A 17,651-nucleotide genomic window follows, 5' to 3' on the forward strand; every position below is an offset into this window, starting at 1 on the left:
GCTCTTCAAATTGATCTGGGACCAAAATTCCTAAAGCTATAAAAATAGAACTAAGGTAAGAGTGGTACTAAATATGATTTGGGTTAATTTTTTTTTTTAAACCAAGATGCTTGGATTTTATTGCCTCAGAATAGTTCTTGAGGGGGACAGAAGCCTGACCTCAACGATACAAGACAAGTACAAGACACCTACTTACTTAACTTGACGTCGCCGAATAAACGGGTAGGATAGTTTATCCAACCGATATTCACCCCTAACTACACATGGTAAGTCCCTGAAATGTTCATAAATACATACCGATTCAACCAAGGCACACCCTACATTGGCTAGAACATCCGCAACCTTATTGGCCTCGCGATAGCAATGCTTGAACTGTATACTCCCCTGAGAGAACTCGCAACACTGCTCGATCTCATAACTAATCGTCCATGGGCATTGGTCATCGTTCCTCAGAATCTTTATTAACACTAGTGAATCCGACTCAACCATCAATTGCTGTAAAAAATTCCTTTGGGCACATAAACTCAGCCCAAGCACTAACGCTTTGGCCTCGCCTGCAAGCTAGTAGCAACATCAAAGCAACCAGCGAAAGCGAAGATGAACTTCCCTGAGCCATCCTTAAGAATCCCCCCACCACCACTCAACCCCGGGTTTCCTTTGGAGCACCCATCTATGTTAAGTTTAAACATTGACAGCCGTGGAGTCTACCAATGAACTAGACGAAACTTAACCATATCAGGGCGTTGCTCCATCAAACCCAAGAATTGGGGCCAAGATGCGACCTGTTGTAATACCCCAAATTTCATCCAGTATGCGTCTTTCAAGTTTTGAAAAATAGCTCGACAAATAGATCGAACATCCTTGATAACCCCTTCAAACACTGCTGAATTCCTCGTCTTCCACAAATTTCAACACACAAATACGGGTAGGAGCTGAAAGACAAATTTTATCCTTGCGGACTTAGTAGGCTTCTACCACCAATTTGTCAACTGTACGATTAAATGCTCCTGCGCCAAGTTAAGACCAGAGAGAGATCCGAGAGGCCCAAAAAACTTTCCAAACTACCTTTGCGACATCACCCGATATGAATACGTGCTGTAGCATTTCAACACTAGGCTCCAAACAGCAAAAGCATTTAGACGATAAGTGAACACAATACCAGGTTAAAATATCATCCAAAGGCAACCGTCCCCGCAACAAACGCATCATGAAGGAAATTTTTAGAGGGATGTGCGGATGCCAAACCTGACTGAGCATGAAGGATGAGGGTTTAGCCTGTCGCAGCTCTTGGAGGGTTGAGGATAATGAGAAACTCCCAGAAGATGACGTCGTCCATACCATCTTGTGCACCGAAGAAATACAAGGGATCGGCATGCTCACCACAACCTGGACTAAATCAAGCAGAATGACATGAGACAACAAGCGGCTATCCCATGTCCCGCACACAATAAAGTCATGGAAGGACAAATGATCCTGCACATCCGCTCGAAGATATAATGCACCTGACACCGTCCAGTTGTCATACCAGAAGTGGCAAAAATCACTATAAGGTCTCCAAAGTATAAATAACTCCACAAATTCCCTAATGTCCAACATGCGGAGCCATGTTACTGAACTAGGAGATCTCAGGGCAACCTGATAAGGGTGAGTATCATGACAATATTTGGCTCGCATGAACATAGCCCACAGTGAGAGATTCTGCCTAAAGGTCCACCGCAACTTGCAGGAGAAAGCTCTATAAGTGTCATCAATCGACCGAAATCCAATGCCACCCTCCTCTAGTGGGAAGCATAAGTCTCTCCATCCCACCCAATGAAACCTTCTAGACTCTTTAGTCGTCCCCCACAAGAAATTTGCACATACCTGCTCAGTCATATGAAATATATTTTTTGGCATGACCCCTGCAGCCAAGAGGTAGATGGGGATACTCGAAAGCACGTGCTTAATCAAAATGATCTTCCAACCCGATAACAAGAGCCGAATTTTCCAGGAGAGGACTTTATCAACCATTCGCTGGCTCAGATCCGCAAAATAAGATCCCTTACACTTGCCGGTATACAATGGAAGTTCCAAATATCGAATGGGGAACCCTCTTCTCGAAAATTTTGTAACTCGTTCGATGATACCCTGACGAGCCATTAGGACACTTGGATGAAGCAGGAACCCACTCTTACTAGTGTTCATCAATTGACCCAATGCCTTTTGATATAGCTCTAACACTAGCATAATTTTCTTTAACGAAGAGGCCGACCCATTGGCAAAGATTATTATGTCATCCGCAAAGGCTAAATGAGAGATGGTAGGACAGTGTCTTGGCACTTTATAACCCACAAAATTCGATTGGAAATATAATAAATTCAATCCTCTGGACAAAACCTCAGCTCCAATAATAAATAAGGCCGGCGACAAGGAATTGCCCTGTTGAAGGCCCCGGCTAGACTTGAAGAAGCCATATGGAACTCCATTAACAAGCACTGAGAACCAGACATTTGATAACAATCGCCACACTATATCGATAAACCTTTTTCCAAATGCAAAGCGGCGCAACACTCTAATAATAAACACCCATGACATCCTATCATACGCCTTCGCCATGTCCAGTTTAAGCACTACATTCCGTCCCCTACATTTTTTTTCAATATCTATAATCAACTCTTGAGCTAGGAGAAAGTTGTCCGACAGAGTCCGACCCTAAACAAAATCACTTTGCTGAGGAGAAATAATCCGAGGCAAAATCGGAGTTAATCGGCTGACCAAAACTCGAGAGATGACTTTATTCAAAAAGTTGCATGCACTGATAGGACGAAATTGAAAGAAGGAATGCGGATTTAGGACCTTTGGAATGAGAACAATTGAGGTAGCTATGACAAATCGAGAAAGTTCAGCTCCAAAAAAGAAACTGAGAATCGCTTGAAAGATATCAGAATCGACCACCTCCCAAGCAAATGTAAAGAACTTTCCAGTGAAGCCATCTGGGCCTGCTACACTATCACCATCCATAGAGAAGACCACTCTCGTAACCTCGTCGAAAGAATGGGCCTCTTCCAAACAGCTATTATCAATTTCGGAACTCAAGTTAGGAATAACATGGACCAGTCTAAAGTCTGAAGAAAACTCCGCCGATAATAAATCATCAAAAAACTTCACGTCTTCCATCCCGATTGTGCCATCATCAGTAATCCAAGTGCCCTGGGAGTCTCGAATGATGTGAATTGCTGCCCGATATCTTCGCTGTTTCACCACTGAATGGAAAAATCTAGAATTATTATCCCCGTGCTGGAGCCACTTAACCCTGGCTTTTTGTTTCCAGAATTGTTCCTCTACGGTCAGGACCCTCCGCAATTCAGCTTGTACCCGTTTCAACTCAACAAAATTCTCCTCCGAGCTATCTACCTCGATCTGAAGCTCAGCCCGGGCCACCGCTGCCTCGGCCGTCTTCACGTTGAGAAAAACATCTTCAAACGTCTCCTTATTCCATTGTTGAATAGCATGAGAGACTCTCTTCAGTTTGGCCCATATGCGATAAAACGGAGAGCCACTGACATCATCTTGCCAAGCAATCTTTACTACATCTAACAGACTATCCTTAGATGTCCACACGTTAAGGAATATAAAAGTGCGAGACTTATTGTCCAGCCTGGTAGAGAAGGAAAGGAGAAGTAGGCCATGGTCAGAGGGCTCTCGCACCAAGTGGGAGACAACTATCGAGGTTGAATCGTTTAAACACGCATTGTTAAGTGTTAAGTAAAACCCGATCTAGGCGCTTTCAGATTCTTACTCGCCCATGTCTATTATTACACCAAGTGAAGCTGGACCCAGAGAACCCTGCATCAAGCACACCAACTTCTCCCATGAATTGGGAAAGCTCCAAGCCCTGAGATGGCTGAAACAGCTGACCTCCGTTCTTCTCATTCGGAGATAAAATAAGGTTAAAATCCGTCACAATATACCATGGCTCGTGACAAGGTTTGTCGCGAAGTAAAGTAGGCCATAACCTCCTCCTTTCCGCAGCAGTACATTTAGCATGAACAAAGGAAACAATAAAAGGACAGGATCGATGGGTATGACAAAATGAGATGGACAAGTGTTGGTCAGACTCCCCAACAACCATGGAAGTAAAAGGAAATCTAAAGAAAACCCAAAGATCCCTTGACGGGTTAGAAATCACATGATCAAAATTCAAAAGCACACGAATTGATTCCATGTCTCTTGTCGAGAGTTTAGGCTCACAGATCCCAATCACCGACAACTTGTGTAACAAAATTAATTTTTTGAGCTTTCGTAAATTTGGAGATCTAGAAATCCCTCGAATATTCCAAAAAAATGCACTATCGAGGAGACAAACAGCCCGCGCTAATGGGTTCTTCAGGCGAAGAATAGTCTGTTCCTTCGAAGTCGTCATCACCATCCTTCGTTGCTTGAGAGTCTTCCTCCACTACCCGATCAACCATGTCATGGATGATACTAGTAGCCGCCGCCTTCAACGCACCATCAACCATAGAGGGTAGGGAAACTGGAAACGGAAGGACAACCTCCCAACTAGTGGCCTGTTCAGTAGCAAGAACGGGAGCCACAGCAAAGCCTACAGGTTCTGATGGCAGCGGCAGCTCTACCTCCTTGTGTAAGAGGATGTCACCCATAGTTGGGGTAGGAGACGTAGCATCCCCAGTACGCACCTGAACCGTGCCTAAGTGAGGAAGTACCAAGTCATGCGTCTAATCGGGACTTTTCGCGACAGGCAGCTCCAAAGCCGCTGAAGCAGTAGCGGATGACGATTCTACCAACATCTCCTCATCTTCTTGTAGCTGCCCAGCAGGCTCCGTTGTCATCACAAGAGGCAACGAGACCACCCCACACTGATCCTCCATAGAAGAGGTCACCACGGGTTTTGCTGAAGAATGTGCCATATCCTTAGCAGCAAGAGCTGAGCCGGTCTGCTTAGCTATCTCCTTCCATTGTATGCATGGATCAGATTCTGATAACCCCTTGGACCGGAGCTCTGGCTTTTTAACGTGGCATTTGGCCTCTTCATGCCCCTGGCGATAGCAGTGGGAGCAATAGCTCGGCATGTACTCATGTAACAATGGCTGACAAAAACCCAGGCCCTCACCTAGTTGTAGTTATATACCGGATGGTAATTCCTTTAACAAGTCAATCTCAACACATACTCTCGCTACACTAAGACCGGTGAGATTAGCCATTGCAGAATCGACGAAGAGAGGTCGTCCCAAACATGAAACAATCTGAAACAAACAATGTTTATCAAATAGGTGGACTGGAAGCTTGGCCAGATTGAACCAAACTGGAGCGAATGAAGATTCCCTGTCAACATGAAAACTTGTAGACCATTTGAAGACACGCATTGGACACCCAACCACATACCAAATACTTCTTGTCCAAACCCATAAGAAATCTGCCTCGTTGTGCAACCTGATCAGGACATGCCGAGCGTCAAGCAGCCCAATGGAAAACGAGTCATGCAAGTCGAGTGACGTAAAGAATTTGCGCACAGCCTCCATTGCTGACCGCTGTTTGGAGAACTTTTCGACCAGCGAGAATCGAAAGGGAGTCGCTATGGACTCCATAGCTGCTGTAGAAAAAGATATGGCCGGCTCTCCACAATGGGTCATAGACGTTGCTTTAACCTGAAGGCTGGGGAAAGGCGCTGAAACGGATGAGAATAGCTCGGAGAATGTTTTCTTGATAAACCCAGGTGACGTAGAAGGAGGTTGCCCACCATTCGGAGGTGGCTGGGCAACCATGGCAGCCATAGAGGTTGTAGCGATCGGGTTCACAAAGTGATCAGTCCATAAGTTGAAGATGAAGCTTCTCTACTGATCTTCTGTGCCTTTGATGGGTTGGAGGTAATGAAAGGAAAAACAAGTGATGAATAAAGTAGGACAAAAGGTTTGGGTGTTGTCCTTAACATACGTGGAGAACCCAAAAGGTTATAGGACCAATAGCAAATTATTTTTCTTATTGAGGCATATTAACAAACATAAACAAGGCAAAACTTAAGTCTATACGGTTTCAATGAGTTTGGACAGATAAGAACTCCCAAATTGTACCAACAACCGATTAGAAAAGCTTTAAGATAAATAAAGAAAGATGAAGGGAAGACAAGCTTCAAAATTTTGATGAAGAATCAAGTGGATGTCACGAGGGAATGGACAGAGTCTGTTGTTGTTCTAATAGGAAAAGAACTGTCACGAGGGATGTCACTAGGCTCTTTAATTGCATGTATTTATTTTCTTTGTAAATAGTCTAGTTTGATACTTCTGCATAGTAGAGAAGGGATTTTTTGTTTGATATAATTTCAATGTAGTTAAAAGTAGTATACTTATAAAGAACCAAGAAGCCAAAAGAGGATTTAGAAGACATGCAAAAGTGTTAGATGGATATAAAGCTATGTAAAACAACATTTTTCTTAAAGGTTGACTGTAATGGGTTTTAATATGTCTCCTTGCACTTCAGCTTGCATGCTAGTATTGCAATAAATATGGACACAATGTGGTATTTTGACTTCATGCACACATTTGCAAAAGTTTTACTCTGTGATACAGTAATAGGCATAAACCTGATATACAAGTTCATGTCCAACTTAAACTTCTTCCGAGGTACATAACCAGTGTGTGCATATATATAGACATGCATGATCATAGTCAATAGTCCCTATGATCAAGAGCATAAATTCAACAAGGAAATAAATAAGTCCAATAAATTGTATCTGTCAGTGTAAAATCTTTATAATATTTCACATACTTCTTCATCCAAAACGCATCTTACATGTAAAGTAGTTACATGATGTTATTATAAGTTGCAACCATTCATGTCTCTTATTCATGTCTTTTATTATAAGTTACATGTAAAGAGTTCAACTTCCTAATGCTGCATAATGTAGCGTACTCTATTTAGCAGAGCAAAATAATGATTTTTTTAAAATAATGATTAATACCATGCCGTTTTACTTAAAAAGTAACACATTTTATGCTACTTAGATTTTCAAAACGAATTGTACAAGTATTTGTAGTATATCTACAACTATTCCTAATAGTATTTGTTATACATGCTCTTTAAAACTTGTAACAATAGTTCAAAAGTAAACTAAAAATTTGAATATCCCACATCAAACTAATAGTAAATTAATTATTCCAAACACGATTAGTTGTATATATCTAGTTGAGGCTAGTCGTAAATGCATTCAATGAAGACAATGTAGGACGAATAGGAACTTGTGAGTAGTAGATAACGGCCAAGAGAATTGAACTGTACAGAATCATTACATCATATATTTTTCTTTAAAATGAACAAAATAGCATAATCCATTACTATACTAAAGAATCAGAAATTACAACTAATTATTTTTAGCATATTAGGCAAGCTTTAAGCTACCACCCACTTCCTCGAAATGGGTCTTACATCAACTATAATTTTTTTATTGTCAATACAATAGATTTTATGTTACATCTACTTCTACTCTATACTAGAGGGAGCAAATATGGCTTTACAAGAAATCACATTCTCAAATCATAATCAGAAAAAAGAGAAACAACTAAGAAATAAATCAAAATGGTTCAAGAGAAGGCCTTATATTGCCTAACCCAAAATAAACACAAAAGAATGATCACCACAAGAAGAATACAAAATATTAAGAGTCAGGGTGAGCATAATTTAAAAAAAATCAGGCAAGGTAAAAAAAAAAAAAAAGCTAAAGAACCAAACAAAAAAAAAAGCTATATATTTCCATTATGGTGCTTTTATTTTGGCTGAAGGAAGAGGGAGGGACCTAAAAAGGTCAAGGGGAATCCAATGCCAAACAGGTACCTATGCATTTGCTAGTGAAATTTTTCAGGAAAACCAGGATATTAGAATGCAGGCCATGAGATTTAATCCCTTGACCTACATCCAGGTAGAGATTTAAGTTGCTAAAGTGAAATACTTAGCCTTGTGATTTCTAAGGTGCTTCCTCAAATAGAGAAAAATAATACTTCGGCAAAATGGTGGAAATGGATTCCAACCAACACTTGGCGGTTGCAAATTGAGTTGGGACTGGCTTCGCTTCTGATGATTCAACAAGAGATGGAATCCAAAGCCCAAACTCTCAAAAAGTGAAGACATCTGAAAGTCTATTACAAAAATTACTAGCTAAAACTCTTTGAGAAGTGGGTTTTCTCAAAGGCTTTTTCAGTCGCACAACGAAGCTGCACATTGATCACAAGAACAATACATATTTAAATAAAACAAATCCTTGGAACGTTGTTCTTCTTAATCTTGTTAGACCCGGATTGGACTATAGTCGGTTCAATCAATCCGATAATGAACTGGCTTTCTTACTGAATTGGTTAGCGGCAACAAACCAGTTTGATCAAATACTAGTCAAAATCGTAAAAAATTGGCCAAACTAATGACTTGATTGATTCAGCTACTTGACCCAGTTCTCAAACTTTTCATTTTTGTTTTTTTCAAACATTCTTTGTGTTACCTAAATAGTAAATTTTTCATTTATTAATAGGAAAAAAAAAAATGCCATCCACTTAGTGTAAACACCAAAATCACTCACACCCTTAAACAATTTCTAAACCAAGAAGTTTTCATCTCTACCATCTTATTAATTTATCATCAGTGACTCCAACTTACATTAAAAAGCCATATTCCCAACAAAAAGTTCTCGAATTGAATATGATTTGTCTTAATTTAGTTTTTCAAGTAGTTTTGGAAAATGAACATATTTTAGATATGAATTCACATTTTTAATGTTTAGGTGAATATTTGATTACAAGCATGATATTTTTGGAACATTTTGTATAGTTGGTCGAGATATAATTATAAACTCAATTTCAATCTTTCTAAAACTTATAAATATATAAAATAGTTTTGACATCATGATATTACTAGTGGATTTTTGAGAATGGTTCAACTCATCCAACAGGTTAACCCCTAACTCAGTAGTTCGGCTGAGTTGCTGTCCGGTTCGGGTTTAACAACATTGGTTCTTCTTGTTATTTCTAACTATAGGAGAGTTTTTGGGATAATTTCAAAAATCTCCCTTGAGCTTTCTGACAATTACAGAGATCGAGCTCCCCTCAAGTTTTATAAATTATACTTACCTCCCTTACTTTTACTTTGCATGTAACAGCATAGGCCTGACAACCTAGCTTTTTTCTTAAAAATCCTAAACTACCCATTTTGTATAATAACAAAACAAAAGTACTTTATCAATCACTTCTACATTTGCACCAAACCAACAATACTATCAACCCAAGCAATTCTCTTAACATAGACCTAAAAATTGCTTCTCACAACCCACATGTTAAACTACATTCAACACTGAAAAGATCATTCACTCCTTCAACAAAATTCTACTAGTCCCATAGAATGGTCAACTTACAATTAGTTGCCCTTGTTTGCATAAGTTTCAGCTTGGGATGCCAAGATTTAGTTCTACACAAATTTTTTAACACGAGCCATATTGTAAACATCAAAGAACTCCTCGGGCGAGTTTGTTGTGTTTGGATGGAATTAATTAGGTCTGAAAGAATAAAGTTATCCTTATGGCTAATTAGATCTTCAAGAATTCATTTCTGCTAAGAATCAAAATTCTATTTGCAGCCAATCATACGACAAATTTCAAATCCAATGTTGGAAAACACATCAAAACAAAATAATCTACCTTACCACGAAAATCTCCAAAAATAATATTAACATCTTAAATATAGAGAAACTCTACTTCTGTAGGAAAATCAAAAATAATTTGAAAAGGAAGACAGGAAGAATTAAAAATAGACACACATACACACAATAGAGTTAGAGAGATTAGTTATGGAATGGTTGGCAGTAGTGGTAGGCATTGTTGATGGGAATTGAGGAGTTATGAAAGAGGGAGGAAAGAGAGATGAGTCCATAAATAGATGAGAACAGAGTGAGGTTAAGAGAGAGATAATGGACTTGTTCATCTTGTTTCCAATCTTGACAAGGAAGATCGATGCAACTGTTGTAAATCTAAGATGCGTTATTTTAGAAGGTCAATTTTGATGATATAGTGGTGTATTAGGCAGATGGGACAAAGGTTTGGGAAATAAATACCATGAGAAAAATATCTCATATATGTTAAAATTTGTATTCAGTTTCCACTTGTTTGTTGTGCTTTTGTTTATTAAATTATTTTGGTACATGAATTGGCTCTGTTTGGATTCAAACTTTTTTGAAAAACAATTTTTTTATCTACAATGTTACAATAATACACAAACAAAAACAATTCCAAAAACACCATATCCATACAATATATCAAAAATAACTCCAAATATACAAAAAAAAAATACACAACTATCCATCACTCTCCACCACCACGGCCACCACCTTACCGCCATCACCCCCACACCCACGACTCTCTCTCCTCTCTCCTCTCTCTCTGTACCCATCTTTCCTCTCTCTCTCTCCTCCTCCTCTCTCTCCTTCTCCTTTCTTCGTTCTTCTTTCCCTTTCACCGTCCCCCAATTTCCTTTCCCTCGTTTGACCGCAACCTTCCCAGTCACGATCAAATCTGATCGCGACCAGAAGCCGCGACCAAGACGGTCGTGGTTGTGGCTAAAGTCGCAGCCACCACCCACGAGCGGGAGAAGGGTTTGGGATTGGGGGAAGGAGGGAATGGGGGAGAAGAGAGAAAGGAGAGGAAAGAGGGAGGAGGAGGAGGAGAAGGAGAAGAGGGAGGGGATAGTTGTGGGTCATGTAAATTTTGAAAAAAAAAATATCCAAAAAAATTAAAAATTATAAAAATACTCAAAAATATATTTTAAAAATACCTCTAAAAACAATCCAAAAAATATCTACAGTAAACTTTTTCATATAAACAGCTACAGTAAAGTTTTTAAAAAACACCTCCAAAAATAGCTAATCCAAACAGAGCCCTAGATTTTGATTTAACTTGATCATTTCATGTTGCTGGTATGAGATGCACAGTTCTATGCATAATTATTAAACTCAACCCACTTAACTATCAACTCGACAAGGGAATCGGTTTAGCAACCTAGCAATTCAATTTCTGAGTTGAGTGATTCAACCCATGAATTATATGATATGATAAAATAATATATTTAAAATTAAAGAAATACTATAAGATAAATAAAATGGTCCATTAAACACCCAAAAGCCTTATGGTCCAACAATAGTTGCTCAATTTGTAAGTTCAGTTAAAGGAAAACTTCTAATTTTGCTCCCCAATATTTGGCCTATGTGCCAAATTGGTTCTTTGTATTTTGTCCAAAGGAATCTAGTCCCCAAAATTTGTGATTTTAGACTTAAGACAACTAATGGCAATGAAACAATGACTACAATCAGTATCAAATTACTATTAGTTAACAATTTTGATTTTACACTTTTGGTCCTCAAAATTTTGATTTTGAATTATTATATTTGCTTAATTTTTAAATAATGATATTAAGTGTTTTAGCATAAATTGAGATAATAAGGTTATTATCATCCAATTATATCTTATTTAAAAAAAGATATGCTATTTGGGTTACGATCATGTTGTGCTAATATACAGTGCTTTATGAAATTTTATATTGACACAACGTGATCGTAACTTAAATAGCATATCCTTATCAAATAAGTTATATAGCACACAAATAATAAATAAAATATAAAGTAGTGGAAGAAAAGAAGAATTCTAATTTTATAATATAAGTTTATTCTGGTTACTACTACAAAAATTGTTGCACGTCTTGTGCACGTAAGTTTTCTAATTCTTGTAATTCATCATTATATGTATAAAAATTAGTGAATATGAGTATCAATGTGAAGTAACTTTAGAAATTCTTAAAAAAATTATCTTTTATTTTTTGCTGTCTTTCCTATCAATCTAAAACTATATTTCAATATTGATAATCATTTTTTTTTAACAAATAACCTTATATATTCACCTTGTCCATTTTTTTTTTATAGAAATGGATTACTTTATTTCATAAAAAGGAGGGCATACATGTCAAGCAAACTAGAAAACACAAGCGCTAGCATAACCTACACTCTAACTCTACGCAAACTTGAGACACCCATTTGATCAAGAGCGAAATCACCCTCACCAAGCGAGGCAAATCACGCAGAGAGCCATACATTAGAATCTTTCCTGAGTCCGCTCCAATGTTTGCAAGGCGGTCAGCCGGTTTATTCGCTTCCCGAAAGCAGTGTGATACCGTGATTGACAGCCCTTATTGATAATCATTTAATTGTTCATATAATATATAAAATATTTTCAATTAAACTTTTTCTAGGATCGATACTACAATGGAGCATCATTATATTTTATGAAGGAAAGTGAAAAATCAAAAGGAAAGATAACTCCTTGAAATAGTCTGAACATGCATAAGATAAATAGGTAATGTAATAATGCTTATTTTTGCAAAAGAGAAATACACTACATGACATCTCTTTAAATTTTAGAATATTTTAATCTAAATATCAGTTTTTTGCAATATTGGTTGCTAATATTTCTTCTAAATGTATGAGTATATATTGCATATGAACAACACATTTTTTTATTATCCTTCTACTCTTAAGAATCTAATAAATTTCTTTTTTATTTTGTTCTCAAGATGATGAGTCCTCGATTTTTCATTTCGCTTCCATTACTGCAGTGATGTTGTCATCCATTGTTATCTTTGTCATTGGAGGAGTGTCAATCTCGCAGGCCAATACTCACTACTTTCAATTTGCTGAGCCATGGTTTATCAAGTCGGGGGTTACTTTTTTGTACTGTCCATGTCTTGGTTGTTCTTCCTCTGGAAGAATTACCCACGCTACTATGCCACCTATATGGTCTTTGTTGCTCGCATGGTGTTGGTTCATGGCCGCATCTATATACTTTTGAAAATAATTGGAGAAAAACATAACTACCAAATCGAGATCTAAGCATAACCATCTCCCAATATAGGAGGTTATTTTGTTAAAACCAATTGGCTGATGTCAATGGAGCAAGCCTTACTGAAATATGTGGGTTAAGAAACGGAGGGTTGGTTAACATTTTTGAACCTGTCAATGGTGGTGGTAAAGCAAATGCAGAAGAAAATCTCTTCTAATTACAGACCTCAAAAAAATGATGGCCCATAAACTGCTAGAGAAATAACCGCTCAACCCCATTTTCCATTTCTTCCATCACCTAAAAAGAGGCCTTAATAATGCATCCAAGAAAATCAGCAGATACACAAGCAAGAAAAGAAGCAAAAAGGCAAAAAATCTTTAAAAGCCAAAACAATGGCAAAGGCTGTTGCTGTTGTGTCTGCTCTCTGCTTTTTGGCCCTTGCCAGCCTTGCTCATGCTCAAGAAGCATTCACCGTCAAAGGCCGGGTCTACTGCGATCCATGCCGCGTCGAGTTCCAAACAAGCCTCAGCAAAAGCATCGAAGGTAAACTAATTTTCTTTAACCATGTATTACCATATCAATTTACAGATTAATCTTTTTTTTTATATACTGATAACATATATACTAACAGTCGTGGACACATGAAAGATGTCATAGTCATATTTTTCTTATTTCCTAGGATTTAGGATAATGAGGAAGAAATCTGCGAGGTGGTTTCCGTGAGCAGCCCCTCACAGGAATGCAATGTTCCCTTTGGCGAAAACAAGGCAAGGGTACTTTTGACCCAAAACAATGGCGTCCAAGGCACTGATCGCTATGCCAACGCTCTTGGCTACAAGACCACTAAGACTAATCCGGATTGCAAGGCAATCCTTCAAGAAATGGGCTACATCCCAGATGAGAATCAAATATAGGCAATATATTTTTTTTAAGTAGCCTCTTGCATAGCTAGGCCCCTGATCAATAGAGATCGACTTCTCTCCTGTATGTGCATCCAACTCATTTTGTTGAGAAGTTCACGAGCCTGAGGGTGAAATAAAACACAATTCTTATTTACACAATTGATTTCGTGATGCTTTAGCAAGATTAATTAACTGAAAATATCCCTTTTATTTTTTTGGTGTATTGAATTATCAAGTCAATAATGCAACCCGCAAGCAATCTGTGTTAAGCAACATTGACTGCAAAGGGGTTACATTCCTCCAAAGTTAGTTGGCAGTGGATATCTTCATCTACCATCACATGGCGATTGCCCTTCATCCTCGACTAGACCTCAGCCATTGGGTACGTCCGTAGAGTCTACTGTTCCATTAGGGTCTACCATACCCATGTCCACGATACCCCTGAGCATCGCCCAGATGCTTATATATCATCAAGGTTGTCTATAGCACTCAAGCCTCTAACTGAGACATTATGGATCCAACTAGCTCCTTCTGCCCAACCACTACACACAGAGTTAGGACACAAGTGTACTTCTCCCAGGAGACCGAACGAGCAGTTGGATTTATATCTCTCATCAGTGGGAGAGCACATTAGGCATGCTGGAGAGTTACGAGGGACCCCACTTAGAGGAGCAATAGACACATTTTGATTTATCCTTACTATTTTTTGACTTTATTGTCTAACTTTGGATGTATTATTGGGTTCCATGGCATATCTTACTACTATTAATACTATTATTACTATGCTCTTTACCTTCTCCTAATCTAAATTTTTTTGATGGGTTAATTTGAATCTGTGTTATTCCAACATGAGATATTGATCACATAAGATTAGGAGTAGCAATGGTGAAATCTTATCTTTTTTTTTTTTGTTTTATTGTTGTTTTCTATATTTTTCATATTGAACTATATTACACTTGTCAATCCCTTTGTATATTTTGATGTCGAGAAATTTTTATGTTCTCAACTTCCCACGTACTAGTTAAGTTTGGTACATATAATTTAAGAGAAATGAAAATAGTAAATGACCATAATGTCTTAGGATTGTTCAACTATGATATCAAGTTTTTCCTTAATCCTTTACAAACTCTGTTGTTTATAATATTTCTTCCAAATTCCAACGTTCCATTGGAATGGGCCCTATTAGGGGACTATGATTGGAATGATATATTTTAAGATCTAGCAAAAGACATGTGCTTTGCACGTGTATTCAAAATGATAAATTATGTGGCATCTATATCCTCAACTTCTCGAAAATCAAATCATATTTTAAGTGGCTATAAATAGAGCTTTCATCTCTTTCCCTTAATATTAGGACAAATTAGGTGTCCAACTTTCATAAGTGTGGCAATTTAATTGTGGGTCTAATTTTTTTTTGCTAATTTCATTTGTTACGAGTATTTGCTATATTTTAGATGTAGAGTTAGTTTTGCAAATATGATTTACCCTAATATGCATTACTTCTTTTTTTAAATATGTATCACTCATTAATGTGCTTAATTTTTGTGAACAAAATGGGTATTTGATAAAGAGAACAATGAAGATGCTCCCGAGGCACAATTTCTAGATGAAAGTGTCCAAAGTTAACATAGCTAATGGATGAAATTGACAGAATTGGCGTAATATGTCACCTATTGGACAACAAATTTGAGACAAAGGAAATTAAATGAATAGAATGAGACAGATGAAAAAAGTTCGATGACTCAATATATAAGTGTGTGCGTATTGTGTACAAAATCTTTTTCCGATATCTGAGTAATGCAAAACATTCTTGCAAAACATTTGGGTTGGATAAAAATTTGTAATTTTCTTTTCGGCTTCTTGCTCTTTGAGAGAGGGCATTTTTATTTTTAATTTGTATGCAACTTATAAATGCCCATCAGTGCCATTAAAATAACGGGTTTTGCTGATGAGTGCTCTGCATAATTTCAAATGTTAATTTTGACAAGATTGAAATTCATTAGCCAAAATATCAAGATAGTAATAAATGTAAGTGTTGCATTCACATGGTAAATTAGACGTAATTTAAGTATCTATTAATGAGCGACCCAAGAAAAACCTAAAATAAAGAACCAATGTTTTTTGTTGTAAAAGAAATACAATATTACCAATGAGATAGCTGAAAATCATGTGTTACAATTTATTTGACTTTCACAAAATCAAGAGGAAAAACCAATATTTTCGTTAATACTATAAAGTTGACATGATCCGATTTTCTTGACCATGTGAATCCTTACGCAATCTATTTAACTAATCACTAATGAATGAATGGTTATTTAAAATTGTGTTGTGAGAACTGTGCACTACTATAAGGCCATAAAAATATTGGTATTTTGGAGAATTTTTTTCGATAAAACATGTTCAAGATTTGAACTAAACAAACGGGTAGAGCCAAAATCCCATAGGCAGGGGGCAACTGTCAATTTATCGAAATTTTATAGCAGAGTTCAAGACTTAATTAATCTCGATGTGGGTTATCATATATATTATGTTATACACTAATCATTGACTTAGATTTATTGTGATGATCATATAGTTATTAGTTTTTTCTTGCTAAAAGGTGCCATCAATGTTTGGTGTAGAATAGATCCATTACTTTTGTTTAAGTTAAATATTTCAAAATTTTCTTATGGAGAAGAGAATATTCTAAAACTTAAGAAAGAAATATAGATATAAGAGTTGAGTTTATAAAGTTAAAAGGGAGCAATACAATTAAGACACATAATTTTACAAAAATGAGGAGAGGAGAAAGGTGTGGAAATAAGGTGCAAAATGAAAGATTTAATAAATATTCTAGTCTATCATGTAATTTTTTTAAAACTTCAGTAGGGAGAGACATATTGCCCACCCTCAAAGACACATGCCGTTGCCCCTGACTAAACATATTATTGCAATGGGTTATTGCTCACGCCATATTTAAACCCACCATATATCTGCAAATAGGGTTTGTCAATTAAAGAAACAATATAAAATAGAAAACTATAACTCAAGTGAAGTAATTAAATAAAATTATCTTAGAAATTGTTACAATTAATCAAGATTGTTATAGCTTAGACTCCACGTAGTACACATAAAATTAACTCAATTTAGTATCTTGAGATAAACCAAAAAAAAAAAAAAGCATGGGTTCTAACTTCATGAAACTATGACTTTCTTCTTTATTTCTTAACAAAATCTTAAGGCAAATTATAGTGCTCTTAAGTATACTAGCTTTGCAAATGTTTACATTGCTAAACTTACTAACTCAGTATTTTGAATCAAAAGATCAAATATCCATTGACAAATTCGACAATACTGGCATTCTCATCCGTGCTATGTATGGGTTTATATTTTAAATCAAAATGATATTTTATATATTGTAGTATAGGAAAGAAGTATAAGAGACAATGCTAAAATAATTCAATAGAGTGTAGGTTAACACATGCTGAAAAAAAAAAAACATTGCATGAACACTTCATTCTTTGTTGCCCTCATGGTGTTGGTTCATAGCTGCATTGATATATTTTTGAAAATAACTGGAGAAAAACATAACTACCAAATTGAGATCTAAGCATAACCATCTCCAAATATGGGAGGTTATTTGTTAAAACCAATGGGCTGATGTCAAAGGAACAATTCTTCCGGAAATATATGGGTTAAGAAACGGAGGGTTGGTTAATATTTTTGAACCTGTCGATGGTGGTGGTGAAGCGAATGCAGGAGAAAATCTCTTCTAATTATAGACCTCAAAAAAATGATGGTCCATAAACTGCTAGAGAAATAACCGCTCAACCCCATTTTCCATTTGTTCTATCACCTAAAAAGAGGCCTTAACAAGGCATCCAAGAAAACCAGTAGATACACAAGCAAGAGAAGAA

At 37.0% G+C, this 17,651-nt stretch overlaps 1 protein-coding gene across 1 annotated transcript; it reads right to left on the reverse strand.

Moving 5' to 3' along the window:
- Positions 1-2,691: 2,691 nt before the first annotated feature.
- On the reverse strand, positions 2,692-4,204 carry LOC140007303 (uncharacterized). The gene is made up of 2 exons (XM_072050029.1): positions 3,825-4,204; positions 2,692-3,637 (listed from the first exon to the last, which is right to left on the reverse strand). The coding sequence occupies exons 1-2, from the start codon at positions 4,202-4,204 to the stop codon at positions 2,692-2,694; spliced, it is 1,326 nt and encodes a 441-aa protein (XP_071906130.1).
- Positions 4,205-17,651: the final 13,447 nt, after the last annotated feature.

Source organism: Coffea arabica, chromosome 5c (genome assembly GCF_036785885.1).
Source record: "Coffea arabica cultivar ET-39 chromosome 5c, Coffea Arabica ET-39 HiFi, whole genome shotgun sequence".
Lineage (NCBI taxonomy): Eukaryota > Viridiplantae > Streptophyta > Magnoliopsida > Gentianales > Rubiaceae > Coffea > Coffea arabica.